Source organism: Parasteatoda tepidariorum, chromosome 6 (assembly GCF_043381705.1).
Source record: "Parasteatoda tepidariorum isolate YZ-2023 chromosome 6, CAS_Ptep_4.0, whole genome shotgun sequence".
NCBI classification, from domain to species: domain Eukaryota; kingdom Metazoa; phylum Arthropoda; class Arachnida; order Araneae; family Theridiidae; genus Parasteatoda; species Parasteatoda tepidariorum.
The window spans coordinates 7,183,895-7,211,567 of record NC_092209.1 but is presented as its reverse complement, the minus strand read 5'-3'; the positions used below and the strand labels follow the sequence as shown (position 1 = coordinate 7,211,567).

The window sequence follows — 27,673 nt, the reverse complement described above, 5'->3', positions numbered from 1 at the left end:
AAGATGCGGATTATAATTTGTTTGGAACTCATTGCTAATTTTAAACTTTTAAAAGTTTTATTATTGGAGTTATTATCTATTTGAGTATCATTAACTTCAACTTTGAATTTTCCTATAAATAAATGGAGAAGAAACAAGTAGAAGAGAGCTTCAAAAGAGAAATTTTCGTTTACTTTTGTTATCAAAATAATTGATCAAACTTAACACGTTTATCATCGGTATTTAATTATTGGTCAACAATTTCTATTATATAATATCCCTTATAATAATAGTAAAAAATTTCTTAAAAATTCGTCTAGTTTGTATCAATAAATTTTATATTTTTGAAAAATAAAATGTCTAGTAGGGTCTTAAAAAAACTACACGGAGAAAAAGATCTTGCAGCAGCTTTGGGCATCGATGGTATGAGTGAATCTGATGATGGCGATATCAGTCTACGAGGATCTGTTGACAAACCTGTGAATAATCGATTTGAATTGGTAAAAGGCTATATACTTGAATAGAAGTTATTTTCACGTCATTTTAGGAGAAGATTTCCGTCTCGGTATCTACATCAAAATATAGTCTCTTAACTCCCTAAATATTTTTTTAAAATGAAAAAATCAGAAAATTCGAAAGGAGTTAGTCGTTGCTACCCCTTGGCAAACCGTAGCATAATTTGCAAGTTAAAATACTTGCAAGTTTTTTTTTCTGCAAGTTAAAATACCTGTTGGCGAAGGTTGTAGGCGCGAACACATTCTGTTACAGAACTGTCTTCTATACCGTGATGTCAAATTAGTTGAAATGCCTTTATGTGCAAATTTTTTGAAACCAATTTAATGTCATTGGAAAACATCTTAAAGCAAACTAATTATCTGCTGGATTTTGCATTTTTAAAAAGATTTCTGACCTGTGCTAAAATATTCACCTAGTTTTTGGTCAGAATTGTAAAAAAAAAAATCGCTTAAAAGTGCTTACTCGATATGTGGAACTCCTACATTTGAGATTCATATATGAATACTTATATATTATAAGCTTAGTGAGACATAAAAATATTTATGTGTACTCCAAAAGGCATGAAAACACTATTTACATCATTGTGCATGTATGCATAGAAGATAATTGCTATTTGGTTAGGATAAATATCTGAGGGGAGATTTGTGGCAGAATAATCGCCAATTCTTGGCAGCTTGGCCCTCTAGAAACATTAAAAAAAAACGTCACAGAAAGGAACAAACTCAAAAGATAAAACTCTAAGTTACCCCTGGGCAAACATCTGGATGTTTTAAAAAAATTTTTTTTTTGCAAGCTTGAAACCTATTTGGCACCTTGCCGCGCCAGATGCGGAAATATCCCAGTATCTGAAGCTCTACAACTGTTATTTTGAAATTCTAAAATTAAGATGTGTTGATTTTACAATGAAGACATGCTGATTCTAAAAGACAGATTTTGTATTCAATGATAAATTTCAATTTTAGCAATTATAGTTCATGAATTGCAAAAAGTTCAATAATATAATTATGAGTAGCAGGAGCAGACTCCAAGAACTTAAGATTGTCGTAACTACTGCAAATTATTTGGGGATCTTTCTGTATCGTGGTCTGTCGCCAAATGGATTTTAAATTTGCAAATTTTTAATAAAAAAAAATGTGGATGTTTGCCTAGGGGTGGTTACGAGTTATACCTTTCGAGTTGGTCCCATACTGTGATGTTTTTTTTTTAGGCCAATGCCCGGAAGTTTCCAAGAGTTGGCGATCCACAGATCAGGATACAGAAATTTGCCCAATTATTTTTTGGCAGAATTAATATTAAATATCATTATAACTTAATATTATTCTGGTCTTAATACTAGGAGACTAAGACCCATGCTCGCTGACTCTCAACTACCCTGATGATTGCTTCGCAATAATTGCTGTTTCTTGGCATAAAACAGTTGAAATTATTCAACTAAAAATATATATACTAAAAAGAGTACTTGTGCCGCCACATCCCACGTTCAAATATTTCCCTTATGATACAATAAAGTTCTATTAGTGAACATAAATCATTATTTTAAGTAATCATTTTTTGAAATAACTTTTAAAAGTATATTATTATAACAAATTTGGTGAGTTCACAACTAGAATTTGATTATTAAGACCAGACACTGATTTATATATAACTTTATCTTAAAATGTAATGTAGAATTACATGATTCTAATAATAATAAAAATTATCCTCCTAAACTCTTAATTTAGAAGTCAAAAACATAATAACAGGAAATTTTAACCTTTAAATTAGGAAAACAATAACTTTATGACGTATGTAAATTTGATGCTGATGACAACCAATCCAGTATGAAAATTAATGTGGGAAAACTGAAACCTACCATGTGATTTTCCGGCCAATAAAAAATTTATAGTTAGGTATTTAGCTATATTGTTTGAGCTCCTATTTTGGACTCTTTTTTAAGCACCTTAACCTTTTTTAATTTTGCAAACTCTCTGATTTAGAATTGCTGAAAAATGTTTTATAATTAAACAAAATCACATGATTTTCAAATATTATTTAAATATATATTTTTATAATTTAGTAAAGTAAGAGTTTTTAATTTATTTCAGCTTAATAGTGTGGAGCATTCATTATCTGATACAGAAGCTAAGGAGGATGATGATCGAGAGAATGAACCTCCCACTGAAGGCCAAGAAAGAAACAAGTTGGAAAAACAAGATTCCACTCACAGTACTGATAGCTTGAAGCGTAGGAAGAAAAAAAAGAAAAAGAAGCTCAAAAGTCAAAAGAGTACTGAAGAAAATTTAGATGATGGTGTAAGTACTAATGTTAAAGTTTTATAGACTCCAGCGTAAAATTTATTGGTAGCCTAAAAAAAAAGGTTGTACTTTTCTAGGAGAACCAGACACAAGAAAATTCAATTATTTTTTTTTGCCAATGTTTTTTTCTTCTTCTTTATATTTAATTTTTTATCAGCATCTATTTTGTTCGGTGTATCTTCAGTGTTCACTGGACCTTCAGCAATCTTGGTATATTTGTTCGTGTCTTTCTCCATCATTTTTACTTTGCAGTCTGTGTTACTCTTCACTTTCCAGGCTATTAAAAGTATTGGAATTATTAAAAAAAACAATATAATAAGTAAATAAAAATCAAAGAATACTAATGTGAACTTATCAAATTGAATAAATTTTAGCAGAAAGGTATTTTAGTATTATTAGCTTCCCACGTATGGCCAAGTGCTGATTTTAAAAAGTTAGGACTTTTAATTGTTGTGACTGTTCTTGGCTCAGTTTTTAATTCTAAATTTAAGCCTCTTTGTTCAGTAATCTATGGTAGGTTTTGATTTGTTAATAGTTTGAGAAATGTATTTATTATTTTTTTTTAGGATGATGAAATTGAAGCTTCAATTAGGGAGGTTAATAAATTACTAGGAGAACCAGAGGCACATGCATCTTTTCATCGCCAGAGTTGTGATAAACTTCCTCATGAAAAATCTGTTTTGTCTATTGATCTGCGATCCTTAAACCCGGATAATGAGATGAAAAAAATATTTGGATCTAAAGTTGTCCAAAATGAACAAGTGTAAATATTTATCTTATTATTTTTATTTTTTATGTTATCTGTAAATAGTGCGTAATATTATTCAAAAAACAATATTTTTCTATACTTATGTAATTATAATTTCTAAATGAAATAGTCAAAATTGTTTTGTATATAATTATTACTAATTTACAAGAAAATTTAAATCATTATTATTTTTCTCAAGCTCCATACCCAACACACTTATAAACTTCTAAAGATGATATTTTTTTTTAAAACTGAAATAAAAGAAAATTGAAAGTTTATTAAACTGCAAAATGTTTTATCTACAGCCGAAAGGAAATCATAATACTGAAAAGCTTCATGTTACTTTTATCCACAATTAATCTATTTTCTTTTCTTTTTTTCTGTATTTAACATCAAATAACAATTTATATAAATTTCTGTCTCATTATTTCTCTATATAAAACCTTTATTATCAATAAAATATTACTTTGAAAATAAAATCAAACTAAATAATAAATTTACTCTTAAGAGCATATTTCTAATTTTTACTAAAAATATTTTTGACTTAAATCGATGCTTTTTTTTAAAAAAGAAATCACTGATTGCAAAATCATCTAGTTTGCATTTGATTACATACAAAGCACCCTTTTCATGTCAAACAAGTAACAACGTTAAAGTAATTTTTTGGTGCATGATATAATTTTAATTTATTTTATTCTGTTTCACTTTTCAGAGCATGCAATATGTCAATTTGTATTGATATTTTTTTTAATTTTATTTAGAAAAAAGCGAGGGAGGGGCAGAGGGCATGGGAGATCTTCTATTTTAGTGTCACAAAAGAACTGGCCACATATAGGAAAACCAGGTAAAGAATTCTCTTATTTTAACACACTAATTATTGGTTGTTTACCTATACATATAATTGTTTCTCTACTTTTTTAGGTTTGTCTATGAGATTGCTGGAAACTAAAGGTAATCTACATTATTTTGCTTTTGAACACAGTAAACAATACCAGACTATTCAACTTCAGTTTTTGGAAGCAGTTGAAAGCTTTAATCCGGAAAATATTGTGGTAAAAATGCTAATTTTTCTGTGCTTGTCCAAATTATTATTTATCACTTAATCGAATATTTAATATGTTGTGTAGCATTTTTAAAAAGTGCTTAAAGGTGCTTATTTTTGTTTTTAAAAACCCTTAAAGGTGCTTTTTTATTTTGGTGTATTTAAAAATTGCTTAATTTCCCTTTTTTTGGAAAATGAGATATTCGTCAGGTATTATACAAAAGCATAGTTTTCTCTTTGTTCTGTTTAACAGTTTTGCAATTCATTCAAAGACAATGATGCATTTTGGTGTACTGTCAATCTGTAGCGTATTAAAGCACTTGATGAAAAATTTGAGGGTCCGCATGTGCGTATACTGAGCTGAGTTCAGTAAGTTCTATGCACTCTCATGTGCAACTCTGCTGCATTTTGCAAGATATTCTCAATTTCAGACTTCGTTTTCCACCCTTTGAAATCAAACTGAAAAATTTCTCGATCTTTTTATGGTGGCTAATGCAATCAGGAAAAGAGTTCTTTGTCAGAAACTAGTTATTTAGGTGCTTATTTTTTGTTTGAAGATTTGGCTACACACTCTGTTCAAGTCTCTTTTCTTTTTTTTTGCTAAATATATTGTTAATTAGTTCTGTTTTTTTTCCCATTTCAATATCCTTTTTTCAGTGTTTTTTATATCCACAAAACTACCCTCAGTAATGAGATGTTATTGTAGGCATTGCTCAACACTTATCCATATCACATTGATGCCTTGTTACAATTAAGTGACATTTGTAAAATGGGAGATGATTCTCAAATGGCAGCTGAACTGATAGGTTAGTTTATTTATCAAGCCATTGTCTTTAGATTTATACCAATGTGCGTGCTTGTTTGTAATCCATATATTTTTTTCTTTCAGAAAAATCTATTTTCATTATGGAGTGTTGTTTTCATCCCTTATTTAATCTTGCCTCTGGAAACTGCAGGCTGGATTATCGAATAACAGAAAACAGGTAAAAATGCTGATTCATGTAATCTTTGAGAGATCTGAATATTTAAGGCATTTAATATGTTAAATCATTTTTTCTTTTTGATATTTTTAAAATTTATGTAGTTTTTTTTTTTAAATAATATCTTTTGTATGAATGTGTTTCTTTTGCAATCTGACTGGAGACTTAATAACATAACATTTTAAATACCGAATTGTTTAATTTTTATAACTCATATTAAAGTGTCTTAAATATGTCAATTATAAATAATTTGGCATGCACAAAGACTTACCTGTAAGTATTAATACTTAAGTATGATATTTATACAAATATACACTAGTATTTTCTTTATAAGAAAGAAGACAGTATTTGCACTGCCTTCTTGCTCTTGATACTGCCTTCTTGATTTTGACTATTAGCCCTCTTGTTTATGGCTTGTATATTTAAAAGTAAAGTAACTAGCCCTAATGGACCATTAAAAAGTTTACTTTTCAATGCACAATACATCACAATGTAATAAAACAAATTAAAAATTAACCAGGGCCACAGTCATGAATTTATTTTTTATAGGATTCAACTTTATGTGTATTTGTGTGTAATAAAATTTGACTATTCAATCTTTAATATTTTAAATTTGGTTATTGATCAGCACAAATACCAAGATCTATCCTTATTTTCTTGCAACTCAGTATTACTAATGTCTCACATGAATTCAAACTCCAACATTCTCTGACTAAGAATGTTATTTTTTTTCCCCTAAAGGAAGTTTGAAATTTGTTTACATACATTATCATTTGCATTTTCTGCTAAACGTTTTCTTATGTATCAAGTAAAATGTAAATATTTTAAGCTCGATTTTATCACGAAAAATATTTCTAAGTATATATTTTTATTAAATATAACTTTTTTCATTCTGAATAACTGAATATTTATTTACTTCTGATACTCAAGTGTCAATAATAAAATAATCTTTATTTAACAATTAACAAAAAAATGAAAGTATTAATCAGCTATCATGAGTATTCCTCATGACACAGGACTTGCGTGTTGGCTGTTTCTGTGATTAGGAAAATTAGTCCTATCAAATAAGGGTTTGAGGTTAACTCTTTGGATAATGTTTGGCTTGGAAGAGTTGTTTTGTTTTTTTAATTTTCGTCTATTAGAAATTAATGACAAAGTTGTCTGCGATTGGAGCTGTTATTGATTAATTGAAGATTGTGATGAAAACAGGATAATGAAAATGATGGTTGAAGAAGAAAACTGGATCATAATTATAATAAAACTTTTATTCAGTGGTATTTGTAGAGCTAGAGATACAAAATTAAAAGTATATTTTATCCGTAAGACTCTCTAAGTTGTCTAATAAATTTTGCATAATATTATCAATAAGGGAAGGGGTAGAAGATAAATCCCCCATAGCCAGCTTAATCAAAAGCCAAATTAAAAAGTGATTGATATCTTCCCAACAGACAGTTAGAAGCATGGAAAGAGATCCATAGTTGGCGTTTTTTCGAAAAATAAAATTGATAAAAACAAAGCCTATTCCCCAAAATCAATATAAAAGTTTAAAATAATTTGCCTATAGCTAATCACCAAAAATGATGGTGAGAATTAGTATAACCCTGTAGCTGAAACATTGTTTTGGCAAGGGAAATAAAGAAAGTTATTTATCGATTTTGTTTTCGATTTACTGGCGACCGTGAATTAATGAGTTTTACATTTGTATTGAATTAAAAAGTTAACCGTTACATTGATTGTGAAGAAAAGAATAAAATATTTATATTTGCATTTTACAAAATGTAATAAAAATTAAATAATTGGTTTAATTTAATTAAAATTTGATTAAGAAAATAGAAAATATGTAATGCCTTTTATGGCATCGCAGAAATGATTTTACTCTTTGTTTCCACAGAGACAAAGAACCTCATACCTTCAATCGGGAATATTTTTTATTGATTTCTGGACAGCACTATTTGGAAGATACTATTTCTTCATTGTTTTCTTTTATTAATAAATTTTATAAATTTTAAGATAAATTTTATTGATAAATTTTAAGTATGTCACTATGCATTCTGTTCTATTTATCTCTTTTTGCCTTGTTTTTCTTGTTATTTTATCCTTTTTGTTCTTTTAAATTGGCCTGCCATTGGAAATTAAAAAAATAAATAAATAAAATAAATTTTATTGATTGTTTTAGGGGTCATTTGACGCCATCATACCATTAATAGAGCATTATTCTTGTAAATTGATGTTTCATTGTGTTATAAATTTGTTTCTTTTTGTTTTTAATCTAATAAAGCTTGTTTCTGTTCTATCAGGTCATTTTTCATTGCACTTTTCAAACATTTGGTAATTATTGGGCTGAGAGGATGTAATCGTACTTCCTTAGAATTCTGTAAGCTTTTACTTAGGTATGTTTCATACAAATCAAATTTTTCTTCAAGTTTATATTTTGCTCATAATTATAGATATGCTTTACATATAATAGTACTGAAAGAAAACACAAATAATTAAGATCAAAAGGATAAAACTTCTTTGAAAAAAAACGCGCTAAGAAGCAGCAGAAATTTCAGAAAAAAGTATCAATACAAAACAAATGAAATAAAATAAAAATATGACCACCGAAGCCGACATCTTCAGGGGGTACCGGCCCCGGTAGCCATTAAAAACAAAACCATTTCTATTTGAGGGAGAAGCAAAAGCTTAAAATATCTCCCTCAGTACCCCGATGGTTTTGTATAGAGGTCCAGGAAAAACAAGATACATTCAAAAGAATAAACANCACGGAATTATAAATAAATAAACTTAATTTATAATTAAATTAATGTTATGAAACCCAAACACTTGATTACTCTTTTGTGTAAAGTATGGGGACCGTAATTTCCTGGTTGCCTCTCTATCCTTCACTTATTTTGATAGTCAAAAAGCCAAACTTATCGAAAAAAGGTATGTTTCTTCAGATGAAGTGCAGTTTTGTTTCTTATTATCTAATTTAGTTAATAGTTAGCTCTAATTAATTAGCATATTTGAAGTTCTCCTTTTGAATCATTATGATTAGCACTTAGTTCATGAAAATTCGATTTTTTAGAACAAAAGTTATTTAGGGTATATTTTTCATTTTGTACACTGTACTTGCATTGTTTTGCATGAATGCTTATAAAAACAGCTGATTAATAATCAAATTTTATTTTATCCCTTTGATAGTTAAGAATATTAAATACAATAAATATAAGGACTGTATATTCATTTTATATTAATTTAGTGTATATTTAAACGTTGCTTTCATGAGATGGGAACTTGATTTCAGCTAAAAGAAATCTGAGAATATTGAGTAATATTCTTAAGAACTAAAATCTAGGAAAATGTTGCAACAAACATGCGAAAGACTAATCTTATCTTAAAATTGGCATTAACTTGGAGCTCTGGTAGTTCAAAGTTATTTATTTCAACTTCTGTTGCACTTATTACTTGCAAAAATTTTGCTGAAAATTTAACATATATTTTTTCATTTTATTATCTACTTATACTTAACCCTAATTTAACTTACGAATATATTGATTTATAACCATATAGCCATAGTGGATTGCCAGCCATAAATTTTTTATCATGCCTGAAAACGAGCCATTGAGATATGAACCATTGCAGAGAAAGTACTGGAAATTACAGTTATTTATTTATGTCTATTGTATATTTTTTTCTAAAAATACACTTAAACTGTTTTGTATTTACAGTTTTATAACTTGAAACAGCATTATATAATACTCTTATTACAAAGCGATTTTTTTCTCACCGCTTCCGTATATTAAATAGTTACTATGTAAATCCTTACCGTTAAATAAGTCTGACTAATATGATCCGTAATAAACTAGAACTAATTTCCTTCTAATTTTAATCATTATAATTGAATAACGTATATAAATTAATAAGTATTTATAAATAAATAAGTCTATGTAAATAAATATATATATATAAATAAATAATATATCATGGTGGGTAGCCTTTTTAAAAAGTGCTTAAAGGTACTTATTTTCCATTTTCGTTTTTTAAAAGCCTTTAAAGGTGCTTTTTTTATTCGGTGTTTTTAGAAAGTGCTTAATTTTCCCTTTTCAAAAATTGGATTTTTTCTTTACCATGTCAATTTTTGCCATGTATTGTGCAAAAGCGTAGTTTTCACATTGTTCTATTCAACGTTTCACAATTCATTCCAACACAATGCATTTTGGCATCCCGTCGGTCCATAGCGTATGAAAGAGCCAATCATTTCTCAAGTTTGATGAAATACTTGCAGGTCCGCATGTGCACATACAGAACTGGATTCGGTGAGATTCTTGCTGTCTCACGTGCTCTCTGATTTGTAAGAAATTCTCAATTTCAAGCTTTCCACTCTCTGAAATCGAACCAAAAAATCTCTTGATCTTTTTGTGGTGGCTAATATAATCAGGAAAAGAGTTCTTTAGGTCAGAAACTAATTATTTTATCATGTGAAAGTCTTAAAAAATTATTTTGCATTTTGGTAACGTATATGGTTCTTAAAAATATTTTTTGAGTGCTTAAAAAGTACTTATAAGGGAGTTAATTTTTGTTGAAAGATTTGGCTACGCACCATGAATATAAATAATATTTATTAATAAATTAATTTGAAATCTAAATTAAAATAAAGAAAAATTAGTATGAAGTGTAATTAAATTAATAAAGTGGAATAAAAAATCAAATTAAGTATAGAAAATTGAGTAAAATTAAATCTAAAAAACAAAATTAAAAACTGTTTTCACTAAATTGTGTAAAGGTTTTTCTCAATTTCACACAAAAACATGACCTTTTACAAAACATTTGGATTAAATACAAATACTCACTTTTAATTCTTCTTTTCAGCTTAGATCCAGATGAAGATCCATTGGGAGTTATTCTAATGATTGATTACTATGCACTGAGATCTTCCCAATATGAGTATTTGATAAAACTCTACTACGAATGGAATCCATCTCGAAATCTCTTCCAGTTGCCAAATTTTGCGTTCTCCGTTGCACTCGCCACATATTTATTTTCTGTAGAAGATGATGAACCAACCCATGAGGCTGATCTTATGGTAAGTAAAGTTCAGTGAAACCTCCAAGAAAGACTACCTCTAGTTACGACCACTTTTTAGAGGCACAGAATTTTTTCCATGGACTTTGTGTTTCAGAAAACTTTTAGGAGAGACCATTAAAGCGTCTCCCAGCGACTGGGCAAACAACTGCACCAAATACGGAAAAGGCCAAATTAGGAAATATTAAAAAATTTCAAAACTGAAAATTTAACAAAACAAATAAGAAGATTAAAATGTATTCAAAATACTTTTGTGAGGCTCTTATTTAGAGGGCTCTTATTTAGAGAGTTCTTTTTGACGATACAACCTCATGTTGCAGTCAGAGTGCACTGAAGATGATGCTATCAATGATTTACTTAAAGAGTTGAAAGTTAAATGAGAAAAAAAAGTTATGTTAGAAAAGACAAACATTTCAAACAAACAGACCTCTTCTTATCTTTTAAAGATAATTAGTTTTTATAATGTAAAATTAAATGCAAACTTTAAAAGAAAAAAACATAATTGTTTATTTATCTAAAATAGCTTTATCATTCATAATTGGTAAACTTGTTTTTACACATAATTATATAAGTTTGGAATATTTTTATAAACGATAAATTTTATTTAGCCATCCGTCTTTTCATGACGCCAACAGAAGTGGCATTTCCACATCAAGAAAATGACGCTAACTAAAATTAAACTTGTTTTCCAAAAATCACGTACCTTTGATAACAATTTTGAAGTCATTGGAGGTAACCTCTAAGAATGATCAACCTCCATGAACGACCATTTTACTACAGAACGGAGAGTGGGCGCTCCCGAGAGGTTTTACTGTATTTTAATTCGTAATAACTCTGCAATAATTCAGGTTGAGCATTTTTTAACTTAAAGAAGGTTGCCAATTTATTCAATCATTTACTAAAAAAAAAATTTCAGTCAAATTTAATAATAAAGCTTTCAAAAAATGCCTAAAGATAAATTTTTTATGTCAAAAATGTAAACTCAATTTTCTTAAAACATAAATATGATGAGATTTTAATTTTATAGTTCATGATTGAAAAGTTAAGTAAAAAATTACATATGCAAAAGTAATAATTTGGCCTATTTGAATCCCAATTAAAACATAATTTTTATTATAAAATACACATATTTTTAAATTTCAACCCAGTTTATAAACTTTGTTTTTACATAGATCGCGGGTTAAATTTAGATTTTCTTTTCTATTTTCAGTTAGATTTAGATTTTCATATAGATACAAGGTCAGATTAAGAGTTTCATATAGATTCTGAGTTATACAATATACTCTCTATGTTGAAGGAACATTAAAAAAAAGTTCCAGATAGCAAGTTTTCGAGATAACAAGCGAGATAACAGCTCTAACATGAAGCATAAGAATGACTACTATTAAATATGTATGTAATGATAGTTGACTATAAGTCTAAATGCAGCAATGATAATTTTATTTTTAAAAGTAAGACAAGAACAATTATGCATTAAATAGAAAAGAATTGGTGAAAAGATAAACTTACATTGTGATTTTTCCAAAAAAAAGAAAAAATTTTATTTCCACAAAATGTTTGACATAATAAGGTTTTGAGAAGAAACTTCTACATAGGACTTCTAATTTACATTAAGTGCATACATAATGCCAAGGGGAAAAATATTTTTTTGACATAACAAAGTTTTTGAGATATCGAGAGTATACTGTTATTACGTTTTTGCATAGATTCAAAGTTAAATTTAGGCTTTAAAATTAGTAAAACTGTTAAAATAAATAATTATGTGGCCTAAGTATGAAGTTGGCTGTCAAAAAATATAATTAAAACCTGTGTTGGGAAGAAACAAAATTACTTTCTGAACACTTAATAGAACAAAAAGTGTTTTGATAAGATTTAATTTTTATTAATTTTCCAAATTTTTTTATTAATTTTCCCAATATATTGTTAAACTATTTTGACCTATGTTTATAATTTTAAATACCTATATTTGTATAAAATCAGTTTTAGGAGTTTTTTTTATATTTTGTATGATCTAATTTGTTCGAAATGAAATATCGCATTAATGTTTAGTAACATGATTTTTCAATTCTTCACCTCATGTCAAAATGTTTGTGAGTTCCAATTGGTCGAAAAATGAAGAAAAAAAAAAGTATTATTCTTTTGTTTAATATCAAATATTTAGAAATTCTAATTTTCTTCATAACATTATATTTGCCTGAAAAAAAAGAAGATAAAACTTGAAGCCATATTAATAAATTTGGTACTTTTGCATTTCACCTATACAGGGGATAAAGTCAACTGGCACAAATAAGTTCAATTGTATATTTTTTTATTTTTTAAAGTTTTTAGGCGCTAGGTATATATTTTTTAAAAGATTGAAATATTTAAATAAATTTATTAAATAGCTGAATTTAATTGTGCTTTTACAATGGAAAAGTATCACAAATTTATGTTATAATTATTCAACAATAACACCATTTTTTTTTTAAGTATATTGTTGCATGATTAGTAAAATAACTATTCTCTAATTATTCAACTATAGTTTAAGCGTTTTTACAAACCAAGCTAAAAATAGCATTTAACTATTTTCAGTCTAGTTTGAGTTATTTTGAGCCATGTCTATATTTTTCATAACTGTTTTAATGTTTTCAGCTTCAAGATGCGCTTATTATGTTTCCTGGCTTCTTGCTGCCCATGTTAAATAAATGCAACGTAGAACCTGACAAAGCAGTACTTTCCGATCCACTATTTAGGCCCACAAAGTATGAACATATTATATGTATGCCTTTTTTACTTTTTGTATTTAATAACATTGTAAGGCTTTTAGTTAATCATAAAATATTGCTTTAGTTAAAAAAAAATTTTATTTAATAACACTGTAAGGCTTTGAACTAATTATAAAATTTTCCATCAGTTAAATTTTTTGATATACTTTTTTGATTATTTGATATACTACCATTTTGCAAATATACTAAGATGAAAGACAAAAAAGTATTGATTTATTTATGTGTAAAATTTAGAGAGCTATTTCAACTGTATGTTTTAACTCTGCCCCTCCCCCAAAATTGATTCTTGTATTCAGTGCTATCCAAAAAAGAAAAAACAACAAAAAATTAAGTGTTATTTTCTTTTTTGAGCGTAATTTTTACTCTTCAATTTTCGAGGAATGAATTTAATATAAATTAAATTTGTAAATTCATGCCACTAACATATTATTTTTATATAAATTAAGAGAAATAGAAATCTTTAGAATTTTTGATTGACTATTCAATTTAATTGGATTAAAGTTTCTAAAAAATTTAAATAAAATAAATAATTTTACTAAAATACATTGCATTCAATTAAGAAAAAAAAATTTTGTTTCTTAAATTTTATAGGGTTTATCAAAAATATCTTGTCAAAATCAACACCTTCATTGTTGTCACAAAAAAGTGTCCTTCCCAAAATAATCTGGAACCATCTTGCTTTTCCCATGCAAGACTGTTTTAATTTCTTACTATCTATAAAATTCGAAAGATGGTGTCTGAGTTTTCCATTGTTGTCAATACATTTTTATTGGGTAGAAAATCACATGGTAGGATCCAGTTTTCCCACATAAAATTTCATATTGGTTTGGTTGCCATGAGTATAAAATTTATATAAATTTTTGTTTTTCTATAAATGTTTTTGTTTCCCTAATTTAAAGGTTATAATTAACTGTGCTGTTATTATTATGTTTTTGATTTTGTTTGATTTCTAAATTAAGAGTTTAGAAGTATTATTTTTATTATTATTCGAATAATGTAATTTTACCTTACATTTTAAGATAAAGTTATTTAAATCATTGTCTGTTTGGTAAGCAGCAATATTAAATTGCATTTGTGAACTAACCAAATTTGTTATAACAATATACTTTAAATTTTAAATGCTATTTCAAAAATGATACTTAGAAAAATTAACTATTATGTTCACTTATAGATTTTAATAGTATCATAAGGAAAATATTTGGACATGGGAAGTAGTGGCACAAGTGTTTTATTTACTACATATATTTTTAGTTGAATAATTTAAATTGTTTTATACCAAGAAACAGCAATTATTGCGAAGCAATTATCAGATTTGATTGGCGTCAGCGAACAGGGGATTTAGCCCCCTAGTAAAAAAAAATTCTTTTGGATTAAAAAGCATGTTTTAAGCAGTTAGAATAATCAATAGTGCTGAACAATAACAATCTACTTCTTGAATTTTAAATACAGTAGAGCTCCGATTATCCGAACCCTTATAATCCGAACGTCCAATTGTCCGAATTCGTTTTTTTTTTTTCTAAGTTAAGAATACTTTTTAACTTATCAATAATTTTTCTAAATTTCTGAAACAGTAGATCTTCTGGATGATAAGATGCCAGGTTATGCAGCAGAAGAAATAGAAGACTAGTGTCGAGACACTGAAAACGTTCCAGGATTTCAAATTTTAAATTATGTTGAAATTGTTGCCGAAATTTTGAATGAAATTCGGAACTCCGCAGACGTAGAGGAAGAAGTAGGTGATCAGGTTTAAAATAGTGAACCTTTTCATATAGAAGAATACAATGCATTAGATATTGCAATAGATTGGCTAGAACATCAAAATGATGTTGATCCAGTTCAATTGATTTATTTAAAAAGAATAAGGGATATGGCTGCTCAATAAAGAGTACCTTTATTGAAACAAAAGACTGCTGGATTTCTTTTGCGGTGGAAAATAAAGAAAATGTGGTAAAATCAGTAATTGACAAAAAAATCATAAAAAGCTGAAATATGATAAAAAAATTCAAAATGAAAAAAAAATTTTTTAAAAAAAGTATTTAAAAACTGGAAAAAAAAGCTTTTAAACAGAGCTATTTTAGATAGTACTGCTATTCCTTAACCTGCAAAAAAGTGTGAAGTTAGTGCATAAAAAATAATCATTTAAACTAGATTTCAAACAACTTTCCAATTATCCGAACAACGTTCGGTCCCGAGCAGTTCGGATAATCGGCGTTCTGCGGTAGATGAAAAGCTGTCTTGTCAACTTTCTTACTGTACTAAAGAATAAGAATAATTTAGAATTTTAGGATTAAATTCAGCTTATGGTAATTGTAATTTTGCACTAAAAAAATTTGGTTTTTTCTTTATTTAATTTTGTAAGTTCTTTGAGAAATTATATTCGATTTTTTTATTCTTTCCTCAAGTTTAGTTCTTTAAATTTTTTTTTTGTTACATTACTTTGCATTTCAAAAATAAGCCAAACTCAAATCCCCTCCCCTTTTAGGTGCTTATATAATACTTAAACAGCCCCTAATATGAATTGAGATAAGAATTTCTAGTCAGTGTGTTTTATTGTAAGCAATACATTATTCTTCAATACTTTGGTCAGCTAGTGGCATATGTTATTTTTAATACGATGTTTATTTAGAAACTTTAAAGGTTGAAATGAAATTATTTTTAGTATTTATTCTTTTTATTATTTTTTTTTCATTTAGTGATCCAGGTACTGAAAAATTGTACTTACAATACTTTTTGTTCTTAGTAAATAATTGCTTTATTTTTTTTATTTTATATTCAGTTGCTGGATTAGTGTATTATTTTCTGAAAAAAATTGATTCATGGAGTGTTAAGTTAATGAAGTTAGATATTTTAATGTTTTATGTTTGAAAAAAACCTAATAAATGTCATTGTTTGTCATGCTTTTGTCATTTTAGTTTATATGTAGTATAAAAGTTTCTTTATAAAAAAAAGTATGAATTTTTCAAAATTATTTAGTGATCCTCCTGCATTGACTCAGCTTTTATCTCTGTATGTCGGCCGTACTTATGGTATTTGGAAAGCACCAGATATCATAGCCTGGCTGGAACGACAAGTTCGTGAAGTTATGTCAAGACACAAGAATGAAGACTTATTCTTTGAAGAATGTGAAGAAAAGTTGGTGACTCGTTATTTATATTGTATCTATTCATCCACATTTATTTCTAATATTTTTGCTTAAATGAAAGATGGGATGTAGAATTTACGTATGGATTATTTTATGGGTGAAGGTAAATTTAGAGTTGCGTTTGTAAATGGCGAAAAAATGACTTTTAAGATTAATTCATAAGTGCATTAAGCAACAAAATATGTGTTATCTGTTTATATTATTAATCATATACCATATTATTAATCATGTAATGAAAATCAGTTCAAGATAAAAAATTTATGTTTTGAGATATATATCTATCCATATATACTCATATATATTCATCTCTAAAGTCATGTTAACACATATTTTATTCTAACTGACACACCTTTCTAAAACCTCGGACTGACGGGGAAATCGATGCAGATGGTGCTAGAATTGATCAGTGGTTTAATATCATCTTCACTTAAGTTTCGCAGCATTGGGGAAGGGTATACCGCTCAAGAATTTCAAATAATTCAAAGCTTTGATTGTAAGAAATTTGGTCTTTGATACAACAATTTCCTGTTAAATAACAGTATTTGATGTATGTTTTAAATTCAATCGCATTGCTCAGAAGGCTTCCTTTGTCGCATTCCAGATGGCTAACTTTTATCAACCAAGTCCTTGGGTTGTATATAGGAAAGATCTTAAAAGCAAGACAAACCTTTTTAAAGAAAAAAATATGTCAATTTCAGTAAAGAGATTACATTTTCAAACAAATATCCACAATAGTTCATTTATTCTAGGTCGTGTGGTAAAAATAAGACAGTAAATAAGTCTATAAAAAAAACAATGAACATTTATTGACATGTACAGTACTTAGCCCTTGAAGAACAATAAGTAAAAACACAATAATTACTAGTATTAAGTTAAGAAATGCATTTGTCCAGAATCATAATTTCCCTCAGTGATCCCTTCATAAAGTTAAATCAAAGGCAGTAACCTAGTCCATTCCCTTATCCAAATATTTGAGACTAGACCAGCCTCAGTAGGTATTAATCTCAGTTAGACCATTCTAAATCAAATTTCCGTTCTCCTGGTACCTCCGCTAGCCTTTCCTGGGTGGCCTGCAAAGAGATAGTGAGCATCCGACAAGACGAGAACCTTGCTTGAATAATTTGCAAAACCCTCTGGTGATCATCAAAAACAACACCACGGGCACAGATAAGAGATCAGTCAGAACGATCGGTCAACAAAACAACTGCTCTCAGCCCGCTATCAAAATTCTTGCATGAAAAACAGTTTAACACTTCTGTCATTTGATGTTTAGACAATGACGAAGGTTTTATAGTACCGAAATATAGTATGTTCATTTCTGTACTTTATTTATGCTTTATTCACATTGTTTCTTGATTTAATCTATGGTATTGTACCTCCTCAGATAGATTTGTGCATTAAATTAAATTTTTGTTTTCTTAGAAAAAAGCTTAGATTTGTTGGAACTCCACGAAATGTTCTGAGGCATATAATATTATCGGATATCCGAGATGCCACTGCAAACCTTCCTCAGGTATTTATTCAAATATTAATATTTCTATATTTTGCCAATTGAAAAAAAATAGCAGTTTTGATAACAGCAAATAATTTTGATAATTGCAAATTTTTAAAAACAGTTTTGATGATTATGACTTTCAAAAAAATATTGCCTTTCGGATACTAAACACAAAAAAAAATTTTTTTTTTTAGTTATATCTTGCCAAAATTTTGTCAAAATGTTAAGCATCAATCAAGTTGCTAACATATTGTTGGCTTTTTTATGAACTAAATATTTTTAAATTTGATAGATTTTAATTTCGTTTATTTATTTTTTTAAGTATGTATCATGTGTTTTGCTTCATATGTTAATTCTAGCCATTTAAAACTTAAAGGACAATGATATTGATAGCCTCCAATTGAAAGTTTAGATTATTTAAATTAAGATGTCAATAATTATATTTTTGAAGTATGTAACACATTTTCATTGTTTGTTATTTGTCAGATGGATCATGTAATATTTATTGATATTTGCTGTTATGTAATATTTATTGATATTCTGTAGTTGAATTGGACTTGCCAACATGCCATTTTAAAATTCAAATAAAAGGGGAAAAATTATTAAATTTTTTTAAAAGTTTATGACTTAATAACTTTGATTTGGATTTTTTTTTTCTATACATAAAAATACATTTTTTATTTATTTTTAAATTAGTGTTTATTATATTAATTTTAGGATTTGGTGTCTAGTTCAATGTATGGATTTGATCCATTGCCACCTTTGGATTCCATATCATCTTATGCTAGGCCAACAAGGTATTTCAGTATTATTCTTTAGTATTCATAATTTTTCATTTATCAAATGAGATTTTTGATAAAAAATTCGTAAATTCTAGTCATATGGGACAAAAATACAGTAAAAGTTTGTTATAGCAGTTAAAATTAGCGCTATAACTAGCTTGTCTTTGTAAGGCAAACACATGTATGTAATGTTAAAATAGCAATAAAAAGATTAAAAAATGAAATAGACATATTTAACTCTTATTCTTTTATTTGGCAAAACTATTTTCATTTAAAAATGCATATAGCAGACTGCTTTTACCTACAAATTGTTGACTGAATTACATAGCTCTGTACTTTGTGAAATGCAGAAATGTTTGCGATAGGAATGTTCCAAGTTTCATAATCGCAATGAGTTTTTGCAAGAAGAAAATGAAGTGCAATACCTTATGATGACATTTGATATGAGTGAATGTTATTTTTAATGGTTAATAATAGTAAAATAAGAGGTCATGATATTCATATTCTTAATGAAAAGTATATTTTTTCGAAGTGTTCAGCAGTATTTCTAAAAATACCGGAAAAACTTTTTTTTTTGTTGGAAGGAAGATAACTTAGCCAGTGGTTGCACAAACATTGCTTTAAGGATGAAATGATATTCTTTTCTGTATTAATTCCAGAAATGAATAAAAATGTCTTTTTCGTGTAACATTGCTTACTTAAGCAACAAGAAGATGTATTTCCCTAAAAGAAATCTTGTCATAAGTAGCTTGCAAGTAATTTTCAGTGTGTTATAAACATAAAATATTTGTCGTCATAGCGGATTTCTGTTAATATACTGTACTTGTTATATCATGCTTTCACTGTAGTTAAAAAACCAAATTATGCTATTTTTATTAAATAAAAATTCTATACATTATAAAAAATCGATGCAAAAAAATTCTTTTTGAGTTCGGTTCAGTATTGTCCTATTATTAGGATGTAAAATTCTATATCTAATTGATCAGTCTTTAAATCTTATCAGATTAGATTCTTATAATAAAAAAAATCTTCGCTAAGGCACTACTCATGTATACTGTTTATCATATGGATTGGGAAGGAGTAAAATTTGTTTTGTTCGCTTTTCAGACCAGTTGTTCAAGATGACCGTGGGGTATTAAGTACGTTCTTCCGTTCTCTGCTGCCTAATTTTAACGTGGTAAGTATAAAGCCAAATTTTCTGTTTCTTATGAACTGAAACATTTGTAAGCTGACCACTTGTATTGCAACTTTTTTAAGAAAGCTGATTCATTAATTTTTTTAATCTTTTATATATTCACAGATATAGCTTGTTACATAAATGTAGCATTAAAGTTATCGTACGTCATTTATTTAAAGTTTCATATTATTAGGATGTAAAATATTGTCTGTTTGATTATTAAACAAATTAGTTATAGAAAGATGCACAGTTTGTTGGTAATGCAAGCCAGTTAAGATTGCTATTTGTGTTATAGGCAACAAAGATTAAATGACTGAAAGATTATCAATTGATTAATAATCACTGTTTTTCTTCTTTGCAGAGTGAAAAGAATTGAAATTATCCTTTTTAGAATGACAATGAGTTCGTCCTTGTTGTCGGATATCCAAACTTGGTTTATGCATCGTGCGAGCAATGCAGAAAAGAAATCTATAACAATAAATAAATAAATAATTCAAAATTTAACCACCACCAAGTTAAAAAAAACAAACAGTGTGTGTAAATAACGATAGCAGGAATGTTATAAACGTTTCTTACTATTTTCCCAAACACGTGCTATAACGAGTTCAATCTTAGCATAAAGGGTCTCTTAATCTATTGCAAAAACATGATGTGTTATTACTTGCTTTTAATTCAGTTTTATGGAAAACCGCTGCCACTCTCTTCTTTGCAACATACTTCTAATTTAGTAAACATCTTCCGTTTTTTCTTATGAAGTGGGTACTTGCACTTCAAGAAGAAGATCATACGTGACCTATGATGTCTGCAATATTTATGGCAAATAAAAAAATTTTAGATTTTTCTGTCTTGCCTTCATATGATGAATGGGAATTAATAATCCTCAATCATTTATTTACTACTCAACATGAGATACATTCTTGGAACTCTTATCAGTTACAAAAATTACTAACAAATGAGGGTTCGCAACTGCTGTCAAAGAGTTAGCATTAATATTGTTTATAACCATTTTAAAGGAGATGACAGCAAACAATTCTGTTAATAAAAGATAGATTCTGTTAATAAAAAATAGTTGTAAATCATGAAAAATTTAATCAGAAGGAACCTGAATATCTTAAATTTTTATTTTGAAGGAGAAAAAAAAAAACTTTCTAAATGCATACAGCTGAAAATAAAAATAAGAGCCAGCTTGACTCCCTTATTAGCACACACGCTATTTTTGGATTTTGTTATAGCCTTGCAACATAGTTTCTTTGATTATTCGAGTCCACATTTATATTTTTTATACATTAAAAATGTGGTCAAAATATTTATATATTTTAAAACTATGAAAAATTTCATGATAGTTTGGTACCTTACTAATAAATATTCATAAGTTATTTTGATGTATTTAAATATTTCAAACTTTTTTTCTGCTTAAACTATCTTGTAGCAGATTATTAAAGAATAATGATTCTCAAATTTATTGTTTTATGTGCTGAATATATTGGCACAGTATTTTAGGTACTTGTTGGTATAAACTTTTTCGCCAGCTACTTTTTGTCTATTCTAATTTTAGTACTTCTCAGTATTAGGAGCTACTGAATAATATTGCTATACAGTAGAGTCTCAATAATTCACGATGGATGGGAACGAGCCTACCTCGAACCTGCGAAAACTTGAATTATCAAAAACGTGAAATTGAATAAGTCTTTAAATAAATGGAAAAGGAGCAAGTTTTAAATTTCAGTTTTTAATTGAAAAATATATTATATTAAAAGAAAATTTAGGATTAAAGATTTTATGATTTGATTAGGATTAGAGTGCATTTAATGCATTACACCAAGTTACATTATTCATTATATAGCTGTGTCAGGTCAATTGTGCTTTAAAATAATTGTCAAAAGTTTCTTGTTTAAGCACACTGCTCGTCTTTTGCTTAGCAATATCGTGCGATCATCGAAGTATCATATTGCTGTCTGGAGTTAATTCAAGCTGTTGCTTCACGTATCACATTACAGATTCTAGAGCAGCGAGACCCACACTGTGACTCATTCGTTACGTTACTTGGAATCTGCAGGATTCTCCTCTTCATTGTCCACTTGCATTTCTGGAGCCTCCATCATTTCTACAATGGCAGCACCTGAAAATTTGAATTGTTCATCACTATTTAGCCATTCGTCCACCTACCACCGTCATATTTGGTGCTATCCCGACATGAAAATTTTTTATAAGGCTAAACCATCATCAATGATGTGATCACCAATCTTCATCAATGATGTGATCTCTAACTGCAATTTCGTTTTTTATCATTCAGTCTTATTAATCATTCTAAAACCAGTCATAGCAATCATTACACATTTGTGAGTCGATCATTATTTGAGAGCAAGATTGATCTTGTTTCACCATCTCAGATTTATTTCTATTGTACTTGTATTCATTTTATAATGGATGACTATGTGATTGCAGCTTACATTCTTACTCATGCATTAGCCAATCCATGTGGCAAAAAATCCGGATAATTGGGCAATTTTAAAAAACAGCTATGGGAATGTTTTTAAGTAATTTCACTGTTTTTCAAGGCTTAGGATTAGCAGTGCTATTAGTGTCTATTATAGCATATTACAAATAGCCTGTTTTATTTTTTTATACAATAGCCTGTTTTATTTTTTTATTATGTGTAAAGTTTTATTTTTTAAAAATTTTATTAGAAATGTGTTCCTTTATTTAAAACATTTTCCACCCACTTTAAAACTCGGCGAAAGGAATGTGAGGCTCTTTCCAAGATCACCAAAGGAGAAAAGAAGCCATTTTCCTTCCTTTTCAGATATTCTGAAACTAAAAAAGCATTTTTGCAATATTTTATTTTATTTATTTTTTTGAAGAAGGTGGAAAAAATACAGTGTCCTTGAATGATCCAGATAATTAAATTGTCTGGTAAATTAGCATTTGGTTAATCTGTGCTCTACTGTAAATGTAGGTAGTTAACCCCTTAACGATCGGTTAATTTTCAAGAAAATGGTCATATAAGTGGCTATTTTTTTATGACACGTATTTGATTAGTGCTGACATCTAGTTTAAAATTAACTATCTACAATTACCTTAAAAATATCCTGGTACTGCCATCTGGAATGTAAAATAAGAAATAAAATGTTTTCTGGGCAGAAGAAATGAATTAGTTTTATTCTTATTGGCTCGTTACTACTGAACAATCCCATCCGGGAATATCACAGGAGCGAGAAATAGAGGGAGAAACTTCACCCCATAATTTTCCCGGGAGCGAAAAGGAAGGGGTTAANGAATTAGTTTTATTCTTATTAGCTCGTTACTACTGAACAATCCCATCCGGGAATATCACGAGAGCGAGAAATAGAGGGAGAAATCTCACCCCATAATTTTCACGGGAGCGAGAAGGAAGGGGTTAATAGTGATCTAAATTTAACTGGATTATTACTCTAATCAAATACATTCACATGTACTATTAATTTAAAAAAGCACTCTTTTGCAAAACCACCAGAAAATTATGCAAACTGGCTGTCACAGCTTTGGTAATGCTTAAAAGTTAACTTTGCCATTATCAAAATATTGTGTATGAACTAACAGAAAACCGTTTCTTCTCTAGCCTCGGGATGGTGCTGCTGCCGCTGAGGCTCCTCGCGAGGCCGGCGCCCAAGGAGGAGACGTCAGGGGGGACCTACGTCGCAGTGTCACTTCTCTTCTGGATGCCATGAGAGATCTTATAAGTAATATCCACCTAGCAGACGTTCCCAACGAGGGAGATGTTGACAGTGATGAGGAGAGGGAACGTTGAAACTTTAAGTGTGCTTTTTTTAGTACGTCCATTTTTGGTTACCTTTTATCATTTCACATTTACACGCATTATCTTCACTTTTTAACATTAAGTGATGAAATATGCATATATCATCATACTCTTTGAAAGGAGTGATTTGGTATTTCACGACATCTAGTCAGATATCCAGGGATTATGAATCCTTGTCTGTCATTTGACCGTAAAAAATTGTAACAGAACAGCTTGTGAGAGCAGTTGGCACCTGTTGAGAAATGGCCATCTTTTGTGCATTAAACAGTTTGTGGAATATATAGTGTGATTGTGTAAAATGATAAAATCTGGTAAGAAATTACTTTTAAGATTTAACAAGGTCAAATTCTGGAAAGTGCTTAAGCCCAAAATTTGTCTTCAAATAAATTTATGATGAAGTTAGAGATTTATAATTAATTTTTGAAAAAGATAAAAAGTAAATTCAAACAGAACTCAAGAAATGTGTATGCTATACAGAACTTCATCAAGGGTGAGTTCAGAACTTCATTCCTGCTGAGATTTATAAATTGAATTACTTTTCATACATTGAATATGATATTGTATCAAACTTTTTTTTTTTAAACTGTCATTAACAGGTTATTCCCTGATGAAGTACTGTATTGCCTTTGTGTTTCTTTTTTTCTATTTTATTTTGCTTTTTATCTACATGAATTTAATTACAGTATATTCTGGATAACTCAAAGTTCAAGGGACGCTAAAAAATTTTCAAGATAGGGTGATTTTGTGCTAACAAGTTCAAAGTTAAATATGTTCTTAAAAGTATAATATATTCTAAAATATTATGCTAAAAAGTAGAGTCATGAAACATAAGAATAATTATGCATGTAATGATAGTTGAGTATAAGTCTAAATACAGCAATAATTTTATTTTTAAAAGTAAAACAAAAATAATGATGCCTTAAATAGGAAAGGAAATTGGTGTACAATAAACTTTCATTGTGATTTTTCTGAAGAAAATTTATTTTCTATTTCGAAAACTATTCAACTTAACAAGATTTTGAGATGAAACATAGGAATTCAAATTAACATTAGGTGGATATGTAATGCCAAGGCGAAAAATATTTTTTTGACATAACAAGAATTTCGAGATATATAAGTTTGAGATATCAAGAGTATACTGTATTATAATGAATTTTTAAATAATTTATTTGATACTTAAATTATTATCATTTTAGAATAACTTTATCAAAAGTATATATTAACTGTTAAGGCTGATGTGCGTGACATTAACTTTTAACTGAACTAATATCATTTACATAGGCTCTTGATTCTTTTAAAATAGAACTTTATTTTAAACAAAGATCATACTTTACGTTGAAATTGTGTGTATGTTTCAAGTATTAGGAAGGTAGATCTTTGTAGTTTTTAATTTTTATGTATGGAATATTTATCTAAATGAATCATTTTGTGATTATTTGTGTTTTTTATTTCAGGATAATTTTAAAGCTAGATTATTAAATTCTTTTAAAATTAAGTTTGGAAATTCATAAAAGTTATCTTTAGGTAACTGCCTTTATGGTTATAAAAAATACTATCAGAGGTTGATAACTATGTTCAATAGAACCTAAACTTGGATGAGAAATTATTAAACCTCCTAAATTGCCAATAAATAAATTCCTTCCAAAAATAATTAAATCCATTGAATTTACTTATTTATTATTCTTTTATAGGTTAATTAATGGTCATCCGAGTAAGTGTATATTATGAGAAAATTATTGATACAAAATGCAATTTATTTTACGATTTTCTAAATTTCCAAATCTCGCTTCTCTTAATTTTTAGCCCAAGTTATGTTGAAATTTAAATACGAATAGGATTAAAAAAATAACCAGTCGTTTTCAGAAATAGATAAAACTCTTTGATATTTACAATGTCATGCTTAAAAGATGTACCTTAAAAAAATTTCTAGCAAATTTGAACGTTTTCTGTAAAATAATCCCTTATTATTGTGATAAATTCAAAGCAAGTTTTTTCTGAAAAGAATAAGGTTTTTATTTGGAAAGAAATAATTGTATTGGGCAACTGGTTAAGACATGTCTGAAAGTGTATTTTAGTGATGAAATGTATTTTGGAAAACTTTACTTGTTAGTTAAATATTTCTCAAGATGTGTATTAATCGAACGAATAAATTAAAATGCTCAGATTTCATACCATCCACATTGTTTTTGTGAGTATTCTTATCTATGAAATACTCCAATATATTAGTTTTTGAGTTATATATATACTTTTTGTCATATTTTGTAAGCAATTTTTGTAGTTTTTTTTATTTTTTAAGCTGAGTGCTACATACAGAGCATAATATTCTGACAGAAGAAACAGTAAGTGGGAAAATTGTTCTGAATTTAATGCCGATTTTTTCTGCGACATTTTCCAGCTGACAGGAAAAGGGAAATTGTAATAAACATATCAGTTTTAAATTTTGAATTTTTTCCTCTCTTTTAAACTGAAATGCAAGGAAATAGTGTTGAGTAATGACTAACTTTTAATTGTTATTATGTATGTTACCAGCAATGTATAAAATATAAGAATTATTAAATACTTTGAGAATTGTTAAATAATTAAGTGGATGGTTGTGACATCACAGAACAAGACATATTTTCTCGACTCTCTTTAAGTCGAGTACATGACCGAGAATTTAATTGATTATTCAATAAATACATTTTGTATGAAATACCAACTTAATTATGAATAATAGGATGAGAAAATAACACTGTAACCAGTTTTTCGGGTTGTTATTAATAATATCCAATGAGACAAAAGATGTGTGTTGGGAATACATGGCAGTAACATTCAGTGCCTGATTTATCATCAGACCTGCGAGGCCTCAAGCCCCACATTTTTGGGGGCCCCTTAAATATTAGAAATAATTCATTTTTGTGTTTTTCCTTAAGAATTGTCTATGAAAGTTATGAGTTTACAAAAATTTAAACATATATTAGCTCTATTTACTAATATATCGTAATTTACTTGAATTCTAAATTATTTAAAAACACTTCATAATCTAACAGTGTGTAAATTTAGTTTAAAGTAACGACCAGGGGGCCCACATTTCTAGATCAGGCCCTGATAACATTATTGTGGGTGGGTAGCACTGGGCCCTTCATCTAAAAATAAGATGAGTGTACGGAACACACCCAGCACATCCTTTGCCCTGTCATTGATAATGCATAATAGTCTCTAAATAAATATGTTTCTTATTAAGGAAAACGAAATAAAATGTGAACCTATTTATGTCAGCAAGGAATGACTTCCAACTTATATAAATAAATCATAATAGTACTAATCAAACGAGCAATTGTCTTATTACATACTTGCTGGTTTATCATTTGATAGTTAATTAGGCATGTTAAATTATTTCGCATTTTGACAGTCAGCATCGTATAGAAGGCTGGATCTCCAACTTTGCCAGTAACATATGTAAACCATTGTTTTATTAAAAGTTTTGTGTTATGAAAAACAAGCTGTGAATGTTTATTAAATTTTACCTTAGACTGTTTATCAATAGAAAAAAAAATGCTTTTAAGTTTTTGTCTTATCACTAAAGAAGAGTAATTATTATTTCTGTAGTCATATTTTTCTTCCCGAAAAATTGACCAACCATTGTGAATTGCTTTCCTCCTTTTGTAACTGGGTATATTTGATTTCTGAATGTGCACAGTTTTCAAAGCACATTTACGCTTTTACAATTATCATACGACCTTTAAAATTACATAAAAGTTAGTTTTTATATCAATTAAAGAATTTAAAAGGATTCTGTTTCATAAAAATACTGAACTAAATATTATTAAAAGTGTTTCAGCTTTTATACAAAATCTGTTATTATTTTTCAATATTCTGTGGACATTAAAAATAATGGGTGCATTGTTTTTGTA

General features: G+C 28.3%; 1 protein-coding gene across 2 annotated transcripts; it reads left to right on the top strand.

The window, feature by feature from the left end:
* Positions 1 to 59: 59 nt before the first annotated feature.
* Positions 60 to 27,673, top strand: LOC107439240 (Nuclear localized protein 1). 2 transcript variants are annotated; one of them, XM_016051763.3, is made up of 15 exons: positions 60 to 479; positions 2,580 to 2,786; positions 3,356 to 3,552; positions 4,299 to 4,381; positions 4,459 to 4,589; positions 5,286 to 5,385; positions 5,469 to 5,562; positions 7,857 to 7,949; positions 10,411 to 10,624; positions 13,255 to 13,364; positions 16,362 to 16,520; positions 17,953 to 18,043; positions 18,743 to 18,822; positions 19,915 to 19,984; positions 23,583 to 27,673. In XM_016051763.3, the coding sequence occupies exons 1-15, from the start codon at positions 336 to 338 to the stop codon at positions 23,769 to 23,771; spliced, it is 1,962 nt and encodes a 653-aa protein (XP_015907249.2). In that variant the 5' UTR covers positions 60 to 335; the 3' UTR covers positions 23,772 to 27,673. The 2 variants fall into 2 exon arrangements, with proteins under 2 accessions (XP_015907249.2, XP_042902172.1); XM_043046238.2 differs by lacking the exon at positions 23,583 to 27,673 and adding an exon at positions 20,346 to 20,444.

Coding starts and splice junctions, on each gene's coding strand:
- LOC107439240 (XM_016051763.3), top strand. CDS start 336: ATGTCTAGTAGGGTCTTAAAAAAACTACACGGAGAAAAAGATCTTGCA. Junction 18,044..18,742: donor CCACTGCAAACCTTCCTCAG/GTATTTATTCAA, acceptor TATTAATTTTAG/GATTTGGTGTCTAGTTCAAT. Junction 18,823..19,914: donor TCTTATGCTAGGCCAACAAG/GTATTTCAGTAT, acceptor TTCGCTTTTCAG/ACCAGTTGTTCAAGATGACC.